This window comes from Strix uralensis, chromosome 15, assembly GCF_047716275.1.
Source record: "Strix uralensis isolate ZFMK-TIS-50842 chromosome 15, bStrUra1, whole genome shotgun sequence".
Lineage (NCBI taxonomy): Eukaryota > Metazoa > Chordata > Aves > Strigiformes > Strigidae > Strix > Strix uralensis.
Genome location: NC_133986.1, coordinates 13,754,826 through 13,769,076, shown reverse-complemented (window position 1 = coordinate 13,769,076; position 14,251 = coordinate 13,754,826). Strand labels below are relative to the sequence as shown.

The 14,251-nt window shown below is 43.7% G+C and overlaps 2 protein-coding genes and 2 non-coding genes across 4 annotated transcripts in view; all 4 read right to left on the bottom strand.

Annotated features, from left to right (window-relative positions):
- Window positions 1-4,031, bottom strand: part of TRIM66 (tripartite motif containing 66) — a 49,512-nt gene extending 45,481 nt beyond the window's left edge. The window contains exon 1 of the mRNA XM_074884460.1: window positions 3,779-4,031. Within this exon, the coding sequence (XP_074740561.1) occupies window positions 3,779-3,998 (220 nt within the window). The 5' untranslated portion in view covers window positions 3,999-4,031. The remainder of the gene's footprint in view (window positions 1-3,778) is intronic.
- A 5,766-nt stretch (window positions 4,032-9,797) lies between these two features.
- On the bottom strand, window positions 9,798-13,382 carry RPL27A (ribosomal protein L27a). Its single transcript, XM_074884452.1, has 5 exons — window positions 13,185-13,382; window positions 12,791-12,854; window positions 12,125-12,200; window positions 11,112-11,286; window positions 9,798-9,985 (listed from the first exon to the last, which is right to left on the bottom strand). The coding sequence occupies exons 1-5, from the start codon at window positions 13,185-13,187 to the stop codon at window positions 9,857-9,859; spliced, it is 447 nt and encodes a 148-aa protein (XP_074740553.1). The 5' UTR covers window positions 13,188-13,382; the 3' UTR covers window positions 9,798-9,856.
- On the bottom strand, window positions 10,643-10,774 carry LOC141950509 (small nucleolar RNA SNORA3/SNORA45 family). The gene has a single exon (XR_012631049.1). It is a non-coding gene; the product is annotated as a small nucleolar RNA SNORA3/SNORA45 family (small nucleolar RNA).
- LOC141950508 (small nucleolar RNA SNORA3/SNORA45 family) lies at window positions 11,621-11,752 on the bottom strand. Its single transcript, XR_012631048.1, has one exon. It is a non-coding gene; the product is annotated as a small nucleolar RNA SNORA3/SNORA45 family (small nucleolar RNA).
- Window positions 13,383-14,251: the final 869 nt, after the last annotated feature.

Here is a 14,251-nt window from a genome sequence, read left to right as displayed (position 1 = left end):
TGAAATAAACCCCCCTGAAGATATCTCTGAATACATTAAATGCAAGTGTGACCAATGCTTGGCCGAGTTTTGGATGTGCCTCACTAACAAGCATTCACAATTAGAGATCCATGGTTATATATAGCACCTACCTTAGAAGCTAAAGAAAAACATATATTTTCAATGGAAGTAATAATATGCAGCAAGTGGAAATCTGTCAACAGTTCCAGTTGAAGTCACATTTGTTCTCTTTAATAGTCTCTCTTTGTTTTATCTGATCGGTTTGCATTTCTCTAATATATAACCCTGTTACAGTTCTTGGCATTTAAGTGGGGATCTCAGACCCTCTCTTGTATGTGGGAAGCTATCATAACACAAGTGTGGACAGTTTTTGACTTATGCACAGAATGTGGATAGAAATTATGCAATCATTTTCTGTGATTTTTATTATCCAACCTAGAAAAGCACAAAAGGGCAAAGCATATTTTTAAAATAGAATTTCGGAAAAAATAGCTGAACACACAAGTTCAATATAAAAGCATGATACAATTAAATCTACCACTTCCCAAAGCAATTCACAAAGCTGGGCAACTACTAATCACATTTTACAAACATAAAGTGTAACTTACAGGTTAGACAAATTACCCAATTCAGTCACAAAAGGTAAATAATGCCAGGGCTTGATATCGGTTTGCAGAAATCTGCAAGGTGTTCCAGCACATCTCTCCTGATCTGCCTTGTTCTCAGGAGTCCAAATTATGACTAAAGAGTGAATACCTGTGTTTTGGGTTTTTTTAAGAAAAAAAACCTCAACAAAAGTAACTGAGTCTTGCAAAAACATGAACTTCTCACAACAATGCACCTCCACTGCTCCCCATTTAGCTACTTTTGAAATTAATATGTTGGTGATATTTAAAGCACTAAAACAATTTAAATCATTGAACATCTTATGGAGAGGAAGATTTGCAGATAAAGGGTAATTTATTTTGGCACCCACCTCCAATTCAGAAAGGAGGGATAAGCACAGGAACCCAGATGGATCTAGTTTTGAATGTATCCAGAACTCAGTGAGAAAGAGCCAGACTTAAGCAGCCAAGGCAGCATGCAAGAACCAATTTTGTATCTTTTCACATTGTACTGCGAGTGGCAATTCACACAGGTAGGAGCCTGGAAAAGTCCCCATCTGAGAAATTTCCATCTCAGGAGATGAGGGAATTTTCTCTCTCTTTTTCTTACCCACTCCCTCTTCTTAAAAATTATTCCTTCCCGTACACTAAACAGACTGGAAGCACACAACATGCAGAGCTGCAGAGGAGAAGAATGTGGTTTCTCTGTTACATGAAGAGAGGGAATAAAGAAAGGAAAGTGACACTGGCCTGCAGAAAAAGAAAAGAAAGACTGAGAATCCTAAAGTCCCCTTCATATAAGAAGCATACGCAGGAGCCAAACTCACAAAGATAATTTTCTTTTTCACTCAAATTAATTCCAAACTGTCAGTTCTCACAGCTTTGAACAAATTCTGATGTGTATTCAGCTTTTCCATGGCTATCTCAGAGCTTTCATTCATGAGTCATCTTCAACACATATAGGTATAAAAGTAAGTTTCCAACATCACCCCCCACCAAATATCATGACCACTTACCTTCATCTTCTCGGCAATCTTAATACAACAATAAACTAGAAAAGAGCTTTATGTTAGTATGGTACTATTGATAGTTAAACATACCAAAAAGCACAAATTCAAGTATGCTTTTGTAGCAAATATCAGATTGACTTCACTTGGAAATATATTTACTTTTTCCATTCTTATATTTTGCTTAAAGAATTCATCGTGAGTAAGGAACACATTTTTCCTAGAGGCAGTATTTCATGTTTACTCAGCTAAAATTATCTAGCACTTGTATTTACAGTTTATCATTGGCACTTATATACGATCATACTTAAAAATAAAACTGAAAATTGAGTTGGTATTGTACTGCCCATAACTCAGCAATCAGTGCAGATAAGACAAGCAACGTTTAGCATCATGCCATCAGAAGATTTCACAAATTGATCCTGGCTGACCTACAGTGGTTGCAGTTTCTGTCATTGACTTAAATAAGAGACACAGATGTTTTGGTTTTGCTGCTCTCCTTGCTCATATATTAACTGAGTCTCTGCACCTGGTGTCTCACTTCATTTACTGGGTCATCACTGTTCATTATGTCTTTAGGCTTGTTCTTTCCCATAGAAGTTCCCTATTTACAAGAGAATGAGGAAGCAAACAGAGAAACTTCAAGAATACAGAAATAAACTAGTATTTGTTCCAATTCGCTATAGACAAATAATTCCCGATCCACTCAGGAGCTTACAATTCATCCAAGATCACCAAGTGGTATAAATGCACTTTTCCACTTGGCAAACAGACACAAGGAGGAGAGAGGAATGGCTTAGCTGTCAAATGAGGATACATAAAAAGTAATGGAGTGGTTGTTTTCAGCAGCATTTTATTAGGAAGTAGGTCCCTCAGACTTTAAGCCCACTATGATTGGGCATTAAAAATTTTAAGGAGACATTTACTTGAAATGACTGCTTTGCTCTCTTTGTCTTCTTCTCTTACCTTTATTTCTTTTTCTGTCTGTACCCTATGCATGAACAGCCTTTCTCCTTTGCCATTAAGCTAACCCCTTTTCCTTTATCTTTTGTGTTTCGTTAGCTTTTCAACAGTGATCTCCTAACACTGTTTCCATTTGTTCTCAAACCTGAACTTGTCTAGTTTATGTTACCTCATCAATTCAGATTACCATCACCTCAGGGAAGGTATCTTCTCTTCCTACATGTTTCTGAAATCTGCTATGGAAGAGATAATAAATGATGCCTCTTATTCATCTAAAGTTCAAAGCCTGTGAAAATACAAGTAATCTACATGCCTTTGCTCTTCTTATAAATTAGTAATGAGTCTGGAATGCTTCCCCATGGCAATTAAGACTTATTCAGTTAAAATGACTCTATTCTGTGATCTAAGTCCTGTCTTATTCCAAAAAAGTTACTTATTTTCTATTAACATCACTACCAAACACTGTACAAATAACTTCAGGATTTCAAAAGCCACCGTCACAAAATGCTTCTCATCCTCACTAGTTTACTCAGCTTGTTGAGTCACAGTATATCCTACAGTCAGAGGGTTCAGATAGAGAGAAACCACATTTACAATGAGATAAAAGATGGAGTTTCAGTGTACCGTGGTACACATATTCTAATAAAAATTATTATGACCTCTGTTGAGAACAAAGAACCGGATGTTTTTGTGTTGGTGTTGGTGGGGAGGGGCGGGGGGGAGGACACGGAAGGGGGAGAGAAGGAAGAATAGAGCTAGCACTACAACTGTTACCATCAAAAGGTCCAGCATGTCTGAAAGATTAGGTAAAGATGTAGCCTAGATGTAGCATCTATTCATTTATTAAGCTAAGTAAATCAAATATTCATAATGTCACACTTGGTAACTGAAACTTAGCCCATTCTGGAAAATATTAAATGTACAAATGTATACATTAAATGTATAAATACATAAATAAAATGTAGAAAATAATAAAATATTAAATGACTGACATTTCTCTTCAAAACATTGCTGTTGGATGAAAAACATAATGGAGGAGGCTTGTTCCCAACCCACCCTCTGCTCATACAAATCTTGAGTCTCCTAGTTTATTCTTTTAAAGTAGTTCTGTAAAGGAACAGGCTACAAAAAGTACTTCTCAATACATCTATTTTTATAATACTGTAATACAAAGAGCACAAGCCAGAGTTTCCTAAATATTACCTTCATATAGAACTTCATACTCAGTGGGAATACAGCTATATCCTTGAATCAAATCCGGAAGACAGTCCTTACAGAAGGAATGAAGGCAAGGGAGCATCCTGGGGTCTCTCCTCCGCAGGTCCCATTTGCACACCGAACAATTCCTCAACAGATCCAGGGTCTCCATTTCTGCTGGCTGAAGTTTGACATCGAAAACTCGAAGAGTCACAAAATGGCTCATGACAACCCCTTCACTTAACAAAACACCTGATCACTCAAGTGCAAACTAGAAGGCAACAGCGGGATGCATGTTCTCAGAAACATTTATTTAGTCCTTGTGAAGAGGAAGTTCCTTGCAGCTGAAAATCACATACCTGCTTCACAAAAAAGAGTATCTTTGCAGATTGTTGTGCAGGAAAGTGTGGTTTAAGGTTTACAAACCATGATCCCACTATCTCTCTATAGTACTTGCAACTTCTGTAAAAACTGAAGTAATCTGTTCTATTGATCTACTTACAAAGCTGTTACCAGGATGAATTGTCACACGATGTACATTTCCTGCTAGACGCACTGAAAGTGAGCAGTAAAAATGATTATATTCTCTTACTGCTTTTACAATTTCACCTCAATATTTTACAGTTTTCAGGTAAAACAAATAAGCATAACTGTTCATATGTCCATCGTTTCAGCAATGCATGTTAGAAAGCTGCCTTGATAAATGTACAGCATCTTCTGCCAATCTTCTTTACAGAAATTTAATTAAATGCACTTTGCAGTAATCAAATTTCAATTGTCAGGATGACCACAGATCGAATTAGAGACCAAACCTGAGCTTTCCACAAGCAGGACAATGTTCCTCTTACCAACCTAAGCTCCCCAAAGTAAATTGAGAGTTTTGCAGTTCATGTTCCATCCTCGGTTCTGAGATTTTGAGAGATGTTGATCAGGTACAGCCTGCAAAGGGAAACTTGAAAGTTGCATCAGAGGAGAAAAAGAAAATAAGAGTCTCATCTCCCCTGGAATCACCCTTCCCGCTGACTGAAGCTCCTGGGGCCGGAGCCCCATGTAGCTGCCATTGCCTTGGCATGGTGACCTTGCTACCAGCAGTACATAACTTGCAGCTACAATCTTCAGATTTCCCCAGCACAGAAAGGCAGCAGCTCTAATCTTAGGGCTATGTATTCTCTTGAGCGATTCTGTCTCGGGGTAGATTCCAGTAGAAATGGTTACTAAGCTTTATGGATACTAAGGTTTATTTTCCACAATGCAAAAAATTATGAATGTCTCAGAAATTCACAGCCAGGAATTTTTTAAGTGTGGCATCCTGAAGTCATTGCTATTTAAAATATTTTAGAAAAAATGGACCATATGTTAAAGTCTGCATCATATTTCACACCCAAGACCCCATTCTAGGAACAAATGAAAATAGGTAGATATCCACCAACTTTACTGAATTCACTTAGACAAATTCCAATCGACCACTAAAATTTATGATTGCAATTTCAAAACTAGAGGTCCCTTTAGAAATGAGCTGTGGTAATTGTACCTGTGGTTTAACTAATAAGCATTATATCAGTGCTTATTATATGAGCTCACTTTTTACAGTGCATCTTCATCAACCATCTTTCAGAGGCAAATGTCATTAGAGCAGCACAGCTTCTCAGCTCGCTCCATCTCTATTGTTTCTTGCAACTACTGTTGCTAAGAAGACAAAGCAGCACCTACAAAAACATGTCATTTCTGCAGTAGGAAGTTGAGGTCTTAGACTATCACATAGTTTAGACAGAGAAACCACAGCCCAGGGCCAAGGCATCCGTACACAGAGAATCAGAGCAAACAAAGCCTAACACTGGGAAATGCTGTATCACCATAAAGGCCAAACCTGTGGCTGAGTGAGCAGAAGCGGGTTACCATACATTTTGATTTATGCTTTTTGCATAACATACGAAACTATGTACAAGTTTGTTGGTAAGAGGGAGAAGGATGAAGGTGATATAAAAGTGTTCAAAATTTCCTGCTGAGACAGGTATGCAAATCAGCTGTCAGGCAGCTGCATTACCAGTGACTTGGCTACGCTGATGGGAAACACCAAGTCCGGCAGCGGCGATTACAAAGAAAACTTAATTGCATTTGGCGATGTGAGGGTAACGAGGCAGGACGCAGGACAGAAACGAAGATGGGGAGAGCTGGGAAGGCAGCTGGCAGGCTGTCACAGCTGGAACAGGAAGAAAAATGCTGGCTTTTGGTGTGTCAGCCCAGAGCAAAAGAGCAGTCGTGGCCTTGGGAATGCAACGGCCACCCCAACACAAATCAAAGGGAAGCATCCAGGACCGGAACTTCCAGTAAAGCATTAATGCATTTCATACAAGAGGTTTGTAATGACACACTCTCATAACTTTATCACTTTATCTTTTCTGTATTTTAGGGATAAATGCTCTGTGCAAGTCTTTCCATTTCCTTTTTGTCAGATTTAATCTGATGACTTTTTTATCTTCTTCCATTAAATGTGGATGTTGCTATACAAGGCTCATTACAGCATTTTAAAACATTATAACATCAATTTTACAAGTTTTGTCTATAACTGCTTCATTAGCAGTACTGTAAGTTGCCAAGAATTTGGAAAACATGGAGTAAAAATATCCCCATCTACCAAAGCATAATGTTTATCAGTTTAAAAAAAAACCCAAATAACAAAAAAAAACAAAATAGCCAAACAAATAAAAAGGAAGAGCTTTTACATTTAAGAAGTTAGTTAGTCTTTATTTAGCCTCCTCATTTCTCCTATTTTTATGTAGGAAAATCCTTTATTTGGACATCGCGGACAGCCATCCCGGGGGTTTCCTATCAGCCCTCCCAGGAGCTTCTTGTTAAGCCGGTAAATGCAGTTTGTTTGTGACTACACAGCCCTCCCGCACCTCGGAAAGACTCCCCGCCAGTATTTTACCCCAAGAAGGGCGGGTGGGCAGCGGGCAGCCCCGCCTGCCCGAGCCCCTCCGGCGGGAAGGACGGAGCCGGCGCCGCGCGGCGCGGGGTCGCTGCTGGCTCTGAGGGGAGGGCGCGCGCCCAACCGCCGCCGCCGCGGCAACGGGCGCCCCCGCGCGCCCAACGGGCGCCCCCGCGCGCCCCACGGCCATGAGTGACAGCTGGGGGGCGGGACTAGGGCGGGGCTCCCCGGCCGGGGGCGGGGCCCATACGTAGGCGGAAGCGGCCTCCCCCGAGGCGCCGCCGGGAGCGGGACGCCGTTGCCATGGCGAGGGGCGGCCGGCCCGGCGCCGCTCCCCGGAGCGCTCGGTGGCTCCCAGCGGGTCCCCCCACCGACACGGCGCCTCCCGGAAGCCGGCCCCGCTTGCGAGGAGCCCGGCCTCACCGGGCTGCGCCAGCGGAGCCCAACGGCTGGACGCGTGGCAGTAGCGGCGAGTCAGCTGGGAAAAGGGCTGTGTGGGAGCGGGAGGCCGCGAACTGCTCGACCTCAAAACCAAAGCTGGATTTATTCCTCCAGACTGTTATTTCGGAAGTCGGCTCAAGGACAGGCAGCCACCAAGGAAGGAGAAGTCCTGTCCCAGCCTCGGTGTAGTATGTTACAGACTCAGCTATGCAAAAAACCCAAACCCACACAAAATACCCAGGCTTCAGCAGAGCAGAGGTCAGAGCTGGTGGAGCCTGCATGCTTCCCACAAAGAACTTTTTGTACGCAAGACTACACAATATGGAAGAATTACTTAAGTCATAAATATGTTAAGAATTAAATACCAAAGAATTGAGAGTGGTGTCTGCTATGTGTGTTAGTGAGCCAGCGTCACCTACCTCTCGTGGTGTGCACGGGGCACTTCAGCCAAAGTAGAGCCTTCACTGTCCCTATGATCTGGTCAGCGACCTGGTTACTGACACGAGGGAGTAACAACGCTCCTTATTTTGCAGTCCCACACAACTTACCTTTGAGGATTGAAACGGTTTTGCTTTGGCAGTGGACAAACAGCATCACATATTAGGAAACAGGGGTTCCAGTGGTCACAAAATAAAGTTCACGTACTCTTACATCAGTATCTTAAAAATTGTTCATTTAAGTTATAGATCTTCACAACTAGCAGTACCGCTGGCTAAAATGAACTATTTTATCAAAGCAGCGCATGTCAGATTTACCCTAAAAGGCCTTGAAATTACTGCCAAACACTAGGTTAGTTCATTATCTAGGATCATATCACATGTACTAGAAGGTAATTTGCAGCTATGAGCAGTAATTCAAGACTTCTAGCAGTGAGAATAAAAATTACATGACAGTTTCTATATGCTTTTAGTCTGACACAAAACAAGAGCTAACTCATTAGCTTTAAGTAATCGTTTGATAAAGTCTGCTTTGGCATGCAGGGTCAAGCCTTGCATTAGCAACTGTAAGTCCTATTTTGATTTTACAACTAAGCAAGCATTATTTTATGTAGTCATTTTAAGCCAAATGCATCAGAAATTCATACAGCGCAGCTCTAGAGCTGTGGCATTGCTTCCTATTAGCTGTAAGGAACGTTGAAGCTAGCTGGCACCCTTTCTGTCCCACACATGGTAAGGTCAGGAATTACGTACCCTACTTGAGGAGGGTATCAACCGCAAAAGTTAATGAACAGTTACTGTATCAGCTCAGTCATTAAGCAAGTTTCAGTACATTACTGCTGTTATTAACCCTTAAAAGCACACCAACTCCGAACTGCCACCTATCAGTCCAGTAACACTGGCAGGAAGCTTTAAAAGCTTTTAGCCTAGTGTGCCACAACTACCAAAAGGCCAGCATGCTGCTGCTACAACTGCTATCAATTAGTGAAATTCAGAATTAGTATGTGCAGAAGCAATTTCATCCTGGGGTGGAAGAAGTCAGCCCGATCTCAAAGAAATCCAACGTGTTCACAAGCTGTGCTCTGGCTAAGATTGCAAAAATGGAGTGTTATACTATCAGTGAAGAGGCAACTTAGGCTAGAGGTGACTATGAGCCTCACATTCTGATGACTACAGGATGCAAACACCCCAGCTGGTACTCAGTACTACACCGGCAGTTTCTAAAAAGCACATGGATTAAGATGGTCTGCGTTTTGTATGCTGGCTGCGATCAGAAGCTAGACAGCTGTCATCCATCTAACAGCAGCTGAAGCACTGGAGGGACAAATGCAAGCGCTGTTAAGTTAGAAAGGCCTTTCATTAACAATGCCATGCAAAAGCAAAGTAACCACACTGTTGAACTAAATTCAAAATACATCTTATTTCTGTGCATAACGCTGATAAACACCGATCGCTCTTTCTCGGAGGCACAGTTGCCGTTCTGCAGACACACCACACACAACTGTTCTGCACAAAACCCAGTATTACTTGTGAGAAAGCTATGTACTAGGCAGACCCTGTGTCTGCAGAAACCTGCTTGAACTCCTGCTCATGACCAAAGTCTGGCAGTAACAGGGTGGAAAACTTGAATTCTTTCTTCCCACCTATTTCAGCTATTCCCACGGATTTCCCCCTTCATTCCCTCCTATACCCCACCCTAGTGGAAATGGGACTAGAATTGTTTTGCTATCACAGAAAGAAGCCTACTGATCACACCACTTACTGAGAGCAATTTCCCACACTAAGTCTCTTTCACACAGCAACCTTTGGCACGCTACTACTCACTTTGCATTGTTCCATTGCATTTCTTTGTCCACACTCTTGCTGTTTCATTCCCAAAGGCCAAGGCAATATCCTGCCAGATTTCACCTAGATGTCATTTTAGTGTACAAAAATCCCCATCAACAGAACAGGAAGTTACCTTTTCAGAGTCAGCTGTAGAGGGGATCACCAACTGAAAGAGCTGCACAAATACAGGAAGAACCGATGTATTTTGCTACCCCATAAAAACAAGGAGGTATTTGTACATGTCAAATGCTGGACACTGGTCAGGCAGTTTCAAACGATAGTAAGAAGCAGTCAAACCACTAATCAAAAATGCCAGAAATAACTAAGCAGACAAGACTTAAGTGTGAACAGTCTCTGCACAAGTCAGGAAAAAAATAATCAGAAACCTCTGTAAATCAGCACATTTTACATACTGTCTTTATTCAAAAAATTTGAATAAAACAAAGGCCTTTATGCCACAAGCACACAGGCACCACCAACTTCTTTGATCTTCTCCTCTGCTCTTCTACTGAAGAACTTTGCCTTCACAATGACAGGCTGCTTGGGCAGCTTTCCCTTGCCCAGGACTTTGTAGTAGCCCTAGAAAGATGAAAAAACTCATTAAGTGCTTGTAATCAGCTTGCAGGCTCCTCCTACACTGAGACCTGTCTTGCAGTTAAAACCAAAACCATCATCACCACAACTTCATTCAGTGTCTGTCTCCAATATAAAATTGGTATGAATGAAAGAAAAATACCCTGCATGACCTAGTTGAGTTGCACTTGTTCAAAAAAAAAGTGGAAACTGTAAACTGAACTTTTCCTGTTATTTAGAAGCTGGATTTTTTTTTTTTTTCCTCCCCATACTCCATATACAGAAAACACTGTGAAAACCACCCTTTCCCCTCTTCTCCAAAGGAGAAAGCAGTTGGCTGCACTCCCAAAGCTATCTACTACCCAGTGACTTCTGGTCGGTGCCCTGTACCTGTAGGACATCCTGGTGCTTCTGAACAGCAGAGGATTCTCTGCACATCTTAAAACGTACAGCTGAAGCTTTTGCAAGCTCTCACAGCAATAGCTGTTCTCTACTACTGGAATCCTCTCGTTTCATTCCTGTCCTTTACGTTAAAAGGACAATCACGGCACAAGGTCTGTTTACACTACAGCTACTGAAGCCATCGCTTGTTAGAAGTGGCTTAACTGGCCAATGCACTGGCAATGATCTGGGACACACAACACACCCACTTGGCAGACCAGCTGGTGTCACTGATTCGGTGGCTGGCTGAGATACGAGACATGGCAGCCAGCGAATACGGATCAGGCGTTTATGTCCGAGAGCTATAGCACACCAAGACAATCAAACATGTGAAGATGTGACTCTAGTCTCGATATTACACAAGTGACATATATCAATAAGACTAGTTCTGCCATGTTTTTATACATCCTTTCAGTAAGATTTTAAACATGCAATCTTTCACCACCTTCAAAAGTAAGGGAAGTCCCTGTCCACAATCACACACAAGTATGAGAAAAAGTTTTTAAAGGACAAAACGTAATAGTGCAAGTACCTGTGTCACTACTTATATGCCAAGATATTTGTCCTGAGAAGTTCACAAATATTCAAGCGCTGTAACTTACAGTTCACCATTTTCCTACTTGGATATGCAAAGCTAAGCTATGCATGAAGTGACCGGGAACTTCAGGTTTGAACAAGAGCAGAAACTTACTGAGCGCACAACATCAATGACTGGGGCCAGGCCAGACTCCTTTTTTGCGTAAATGAGCCTCGTCTGTTCACTGACAAGCGTCCATAGTTTGTCCAAATTGACAGTAGGACAGAACTTTTGGTTTCTCTTCAAGTGATAGTGTCTCATGCCTACTTTTCCAAAGTAACCAGGATGACTGTGAAAGAAACACATTTCTCATTAGATCACATTTTTAATTTATGCTGAATAAGTAGGACTACAAATTAACACTGAAACAAGCATCTTGATCAAAGCAATCAATCAAAATGTCACATTATGCTTTTATTCATATTAATACATTTAGTATTTAAGTGTAATAATCATTAGTATCCAAACCAAGGGAAAATTATTTTCTCTTGAAGTATTTTATTCTCCACTGAACTCACAACTATCTCCCCCTCATTGGTGAGCCTGGTCCCACCCTGTATTTCCAGGGCAACCCCAGCTCAGTGAATCCAGGGAGGTCTGCATTGCCTGAGGAGTTTCAGCACTCCTGTCACTAACCTGGTGACTGACTGAGTCGAGATCGGTCACAGCCAGTGAATATAGATTAGTGGTTACTGTCCGAGTACTCTAGCACACCAGGACAACAGGCGGTGTCCAGATGTGACTCTAGTCTCGGCAAGAAGTGCAGACAACATCCCTTACCTTTACAGTATGCAGCTAAATAGGATGCAGTTTGGATTTAACATAACACTTTGAATTTACATAACATTTTGTGTGTGCATAGTTAAGCAGGGACCATGCTGCAACTGGTGAGTTTGGTCAAGTTTACCATACGCTGCATTGAACTCCCAAAGACATCTGGTTTAAGTGAAAAGGCCTTTGATTTTAGGATAAACGGGGACATGAGTTGACTGTAACTATAATGCCACACCTCATGTCAGAGGAAAAAACACACAGGATTGCAGGGAATTTTGTTTGTTCACATATAAAAGTTGTTTCGACTTCAGGAACACACATTCTGCTAGTATATATTTCAAATATTAGCTTACTATTTATCAAAGTTAATCCTGTGATGGTGCATACCACCAGCATTACCACGCCCTCCAGGATGTTTCCTGTGTTTGCCTAAAAAGAAAAATTTAACGTTGTTACACTAAGAATATTACACATAATACTTGAGCATAGAGGTATGTTCAACGTCAGTTTAAGCCAATTACTCTGATTCTATCCCCTCTTCTGAATTTGCTCAATTCAGGGAGATGAGCCAACATAAAAAAAATAACCATAGCACGCTTCTGATTAGCTTGCAGGAGTACAAGAAGACACAAGTGCTAGCACAAGTGGTGTGAGAAGGTAAGAATGGCCAAAGAGTTAGAAGGGATACAGCAGTGCCCCATAAGCTCAAGCTGTCACACAAATAGTACTTCTCGCCCCAGTACTACTCTGAAGTTAAGTTACCAGTCCAGCGAAGTCTAAAAGAATGTGCAAGACTTCGGATCAGCCCATCACTGCGGCATCTGCCCCTCACAGAGCGAACATCATCCGCACACGCTACAGCTTTCAGCACTGCTCGTTACTACCCACAATGTGTGAAGACCCTGCGCATCTTTCTGCGACCCGCGAAGACCCGCAGCAGCCCTCAGCACCAGGGAGGCACCGACGGGCACACACTCACTGAGGGGCCTCAGCCCACCAGCAGCCGCCTCTCCACTCACCAACGCGGCCGTGGCCGTGGCTAACGTGTCCCCTCAGCTTCCGGGTCTTCCTTAGGCGAGAAGGCTGCGGGAAAGTGAAAAGAGCAGCCATGAGCAAAACGGGCGGCAAGAGGCTGGGCTACCACCCGCCCTCCCGCGGGGCCGGCGCTGCTCCGAGGCCGCGGTCCCCTCGGCGGCCGCGCAGCCAGGCGCCATGGCGGGCCGGCCCCGCCGGGGGAAGGCCCAAGCGGCCTCAGCGCACCGCTCTCTCTCGCCGCGCCCTGAGCGGGCCGCGAGGTCGGAGAATCGCCTCCCCCCCACCCCCCGCTGCTCCCCAGCCACGTCCCGCCGCGACAGCAGGGGTGGCGACAGGGCCCCCAGCCCGGCCCGGCCCGGCCCCGGCGGCGGCACCCACCATCTTGTCGGCGTGCGCGAGGGAAGAGAAAGAGCACGGCCCTCGCGAGAGCGGGGAAAGGCACGCGGGGGCGACGGGAGGGGCCGGGCGGGCCGAGCTCTCGCGAGGCTTCGCGGAAGCACCCGGAGCGGTGGGGGCTGAGTCTCGCGAGATCCGCCGCGGCGTGGTAGAGGCGGGCGGGATGGGCCGGGCGAGACTGGCGCCGGTGGCCGGTCAGGACGAGCCGACCTGCGCTTCCGCAGCGTTTCAGGCGGTTTCTGAAGCGGGAGCGGGCTGGGGGCGCGGCGCCGGCACAGCTGGCCGGTCACCCGCGGCTGACGGGACGCACCGGTGCCAGGGCTGCGGGCACCGCACCGGCTGCCACCGCTGGGCCCGCCCCGCGCCTGCGGCTGGGGCAGCAGCCCTGGCCAGCTGCCCGCTCCGGGCCTTGCATTTAGCGGGCTTACTGACAGGCACAGCTTGCTTTCTCTGCCCGCTGTGGTCCGTAGCAAAAGTAGGATTTTGAGCAGAACTTCGGAAAATAGGCAAGCTTGGTCACTTTATTAAGCACCAACAACAATGGGAAAATAAATACTATGTACTTGAACACAACTGTCTGCCACACTAGAGTAACAATTCCTGGAGAGTGTTACTGATTCTCAAACTTGTTTTCTATGTATTTATACCATAAGACTTTAAAAAAATATTCACCAATCGAAAACATGGCACTCAGTACTGGATTTGTTTTACTTTGGCATTTCCTTCTCAGTTAAATGGTGCACTAGTAATGTTCCATGCTCAGGAACACTTAGTTTTAACAACGACTATAGAAGGCAAAATAATACACCTCCTATTTTTCATTCTGATCCTTTCAAATGCTGCCCTCTGGGTAACACTGGGATTGTTTTATATAGCCATAGTTTGAGGATCCAGAAGGCACCTGCAAATTTTTTGAAACATCATCTCACCTTGTCCAGTATTCTCCTCTGATTCACATTACAAAAACTGGAACAACATGTCGATGGGTAATATGTTCAAAAGCTTTCTACTTAGATTTTTAAAGTGCAGATGGAGGCAAACAGCTTTGG

Excerpts from the sequence above, each read along its gene's own strand:
- RPL27A (XM_074884452.1), bottom strand. Across the intron at positions 12,201-12,790 it reads CCACGGCCACGGCCGCGTTG|GCAAACACAGGAAACATCCT; the intron begins GTGAGTGGAGAG and ends TTTTCTTTTTAG. Across the intron at positions 11,287-12,124 it reads AGGATTAACTTTGATAAATA|TCATCCTGGTTACTTTGGAA; the intron begins GTAAGCTAATAT and ends TTTCTTTCACAG.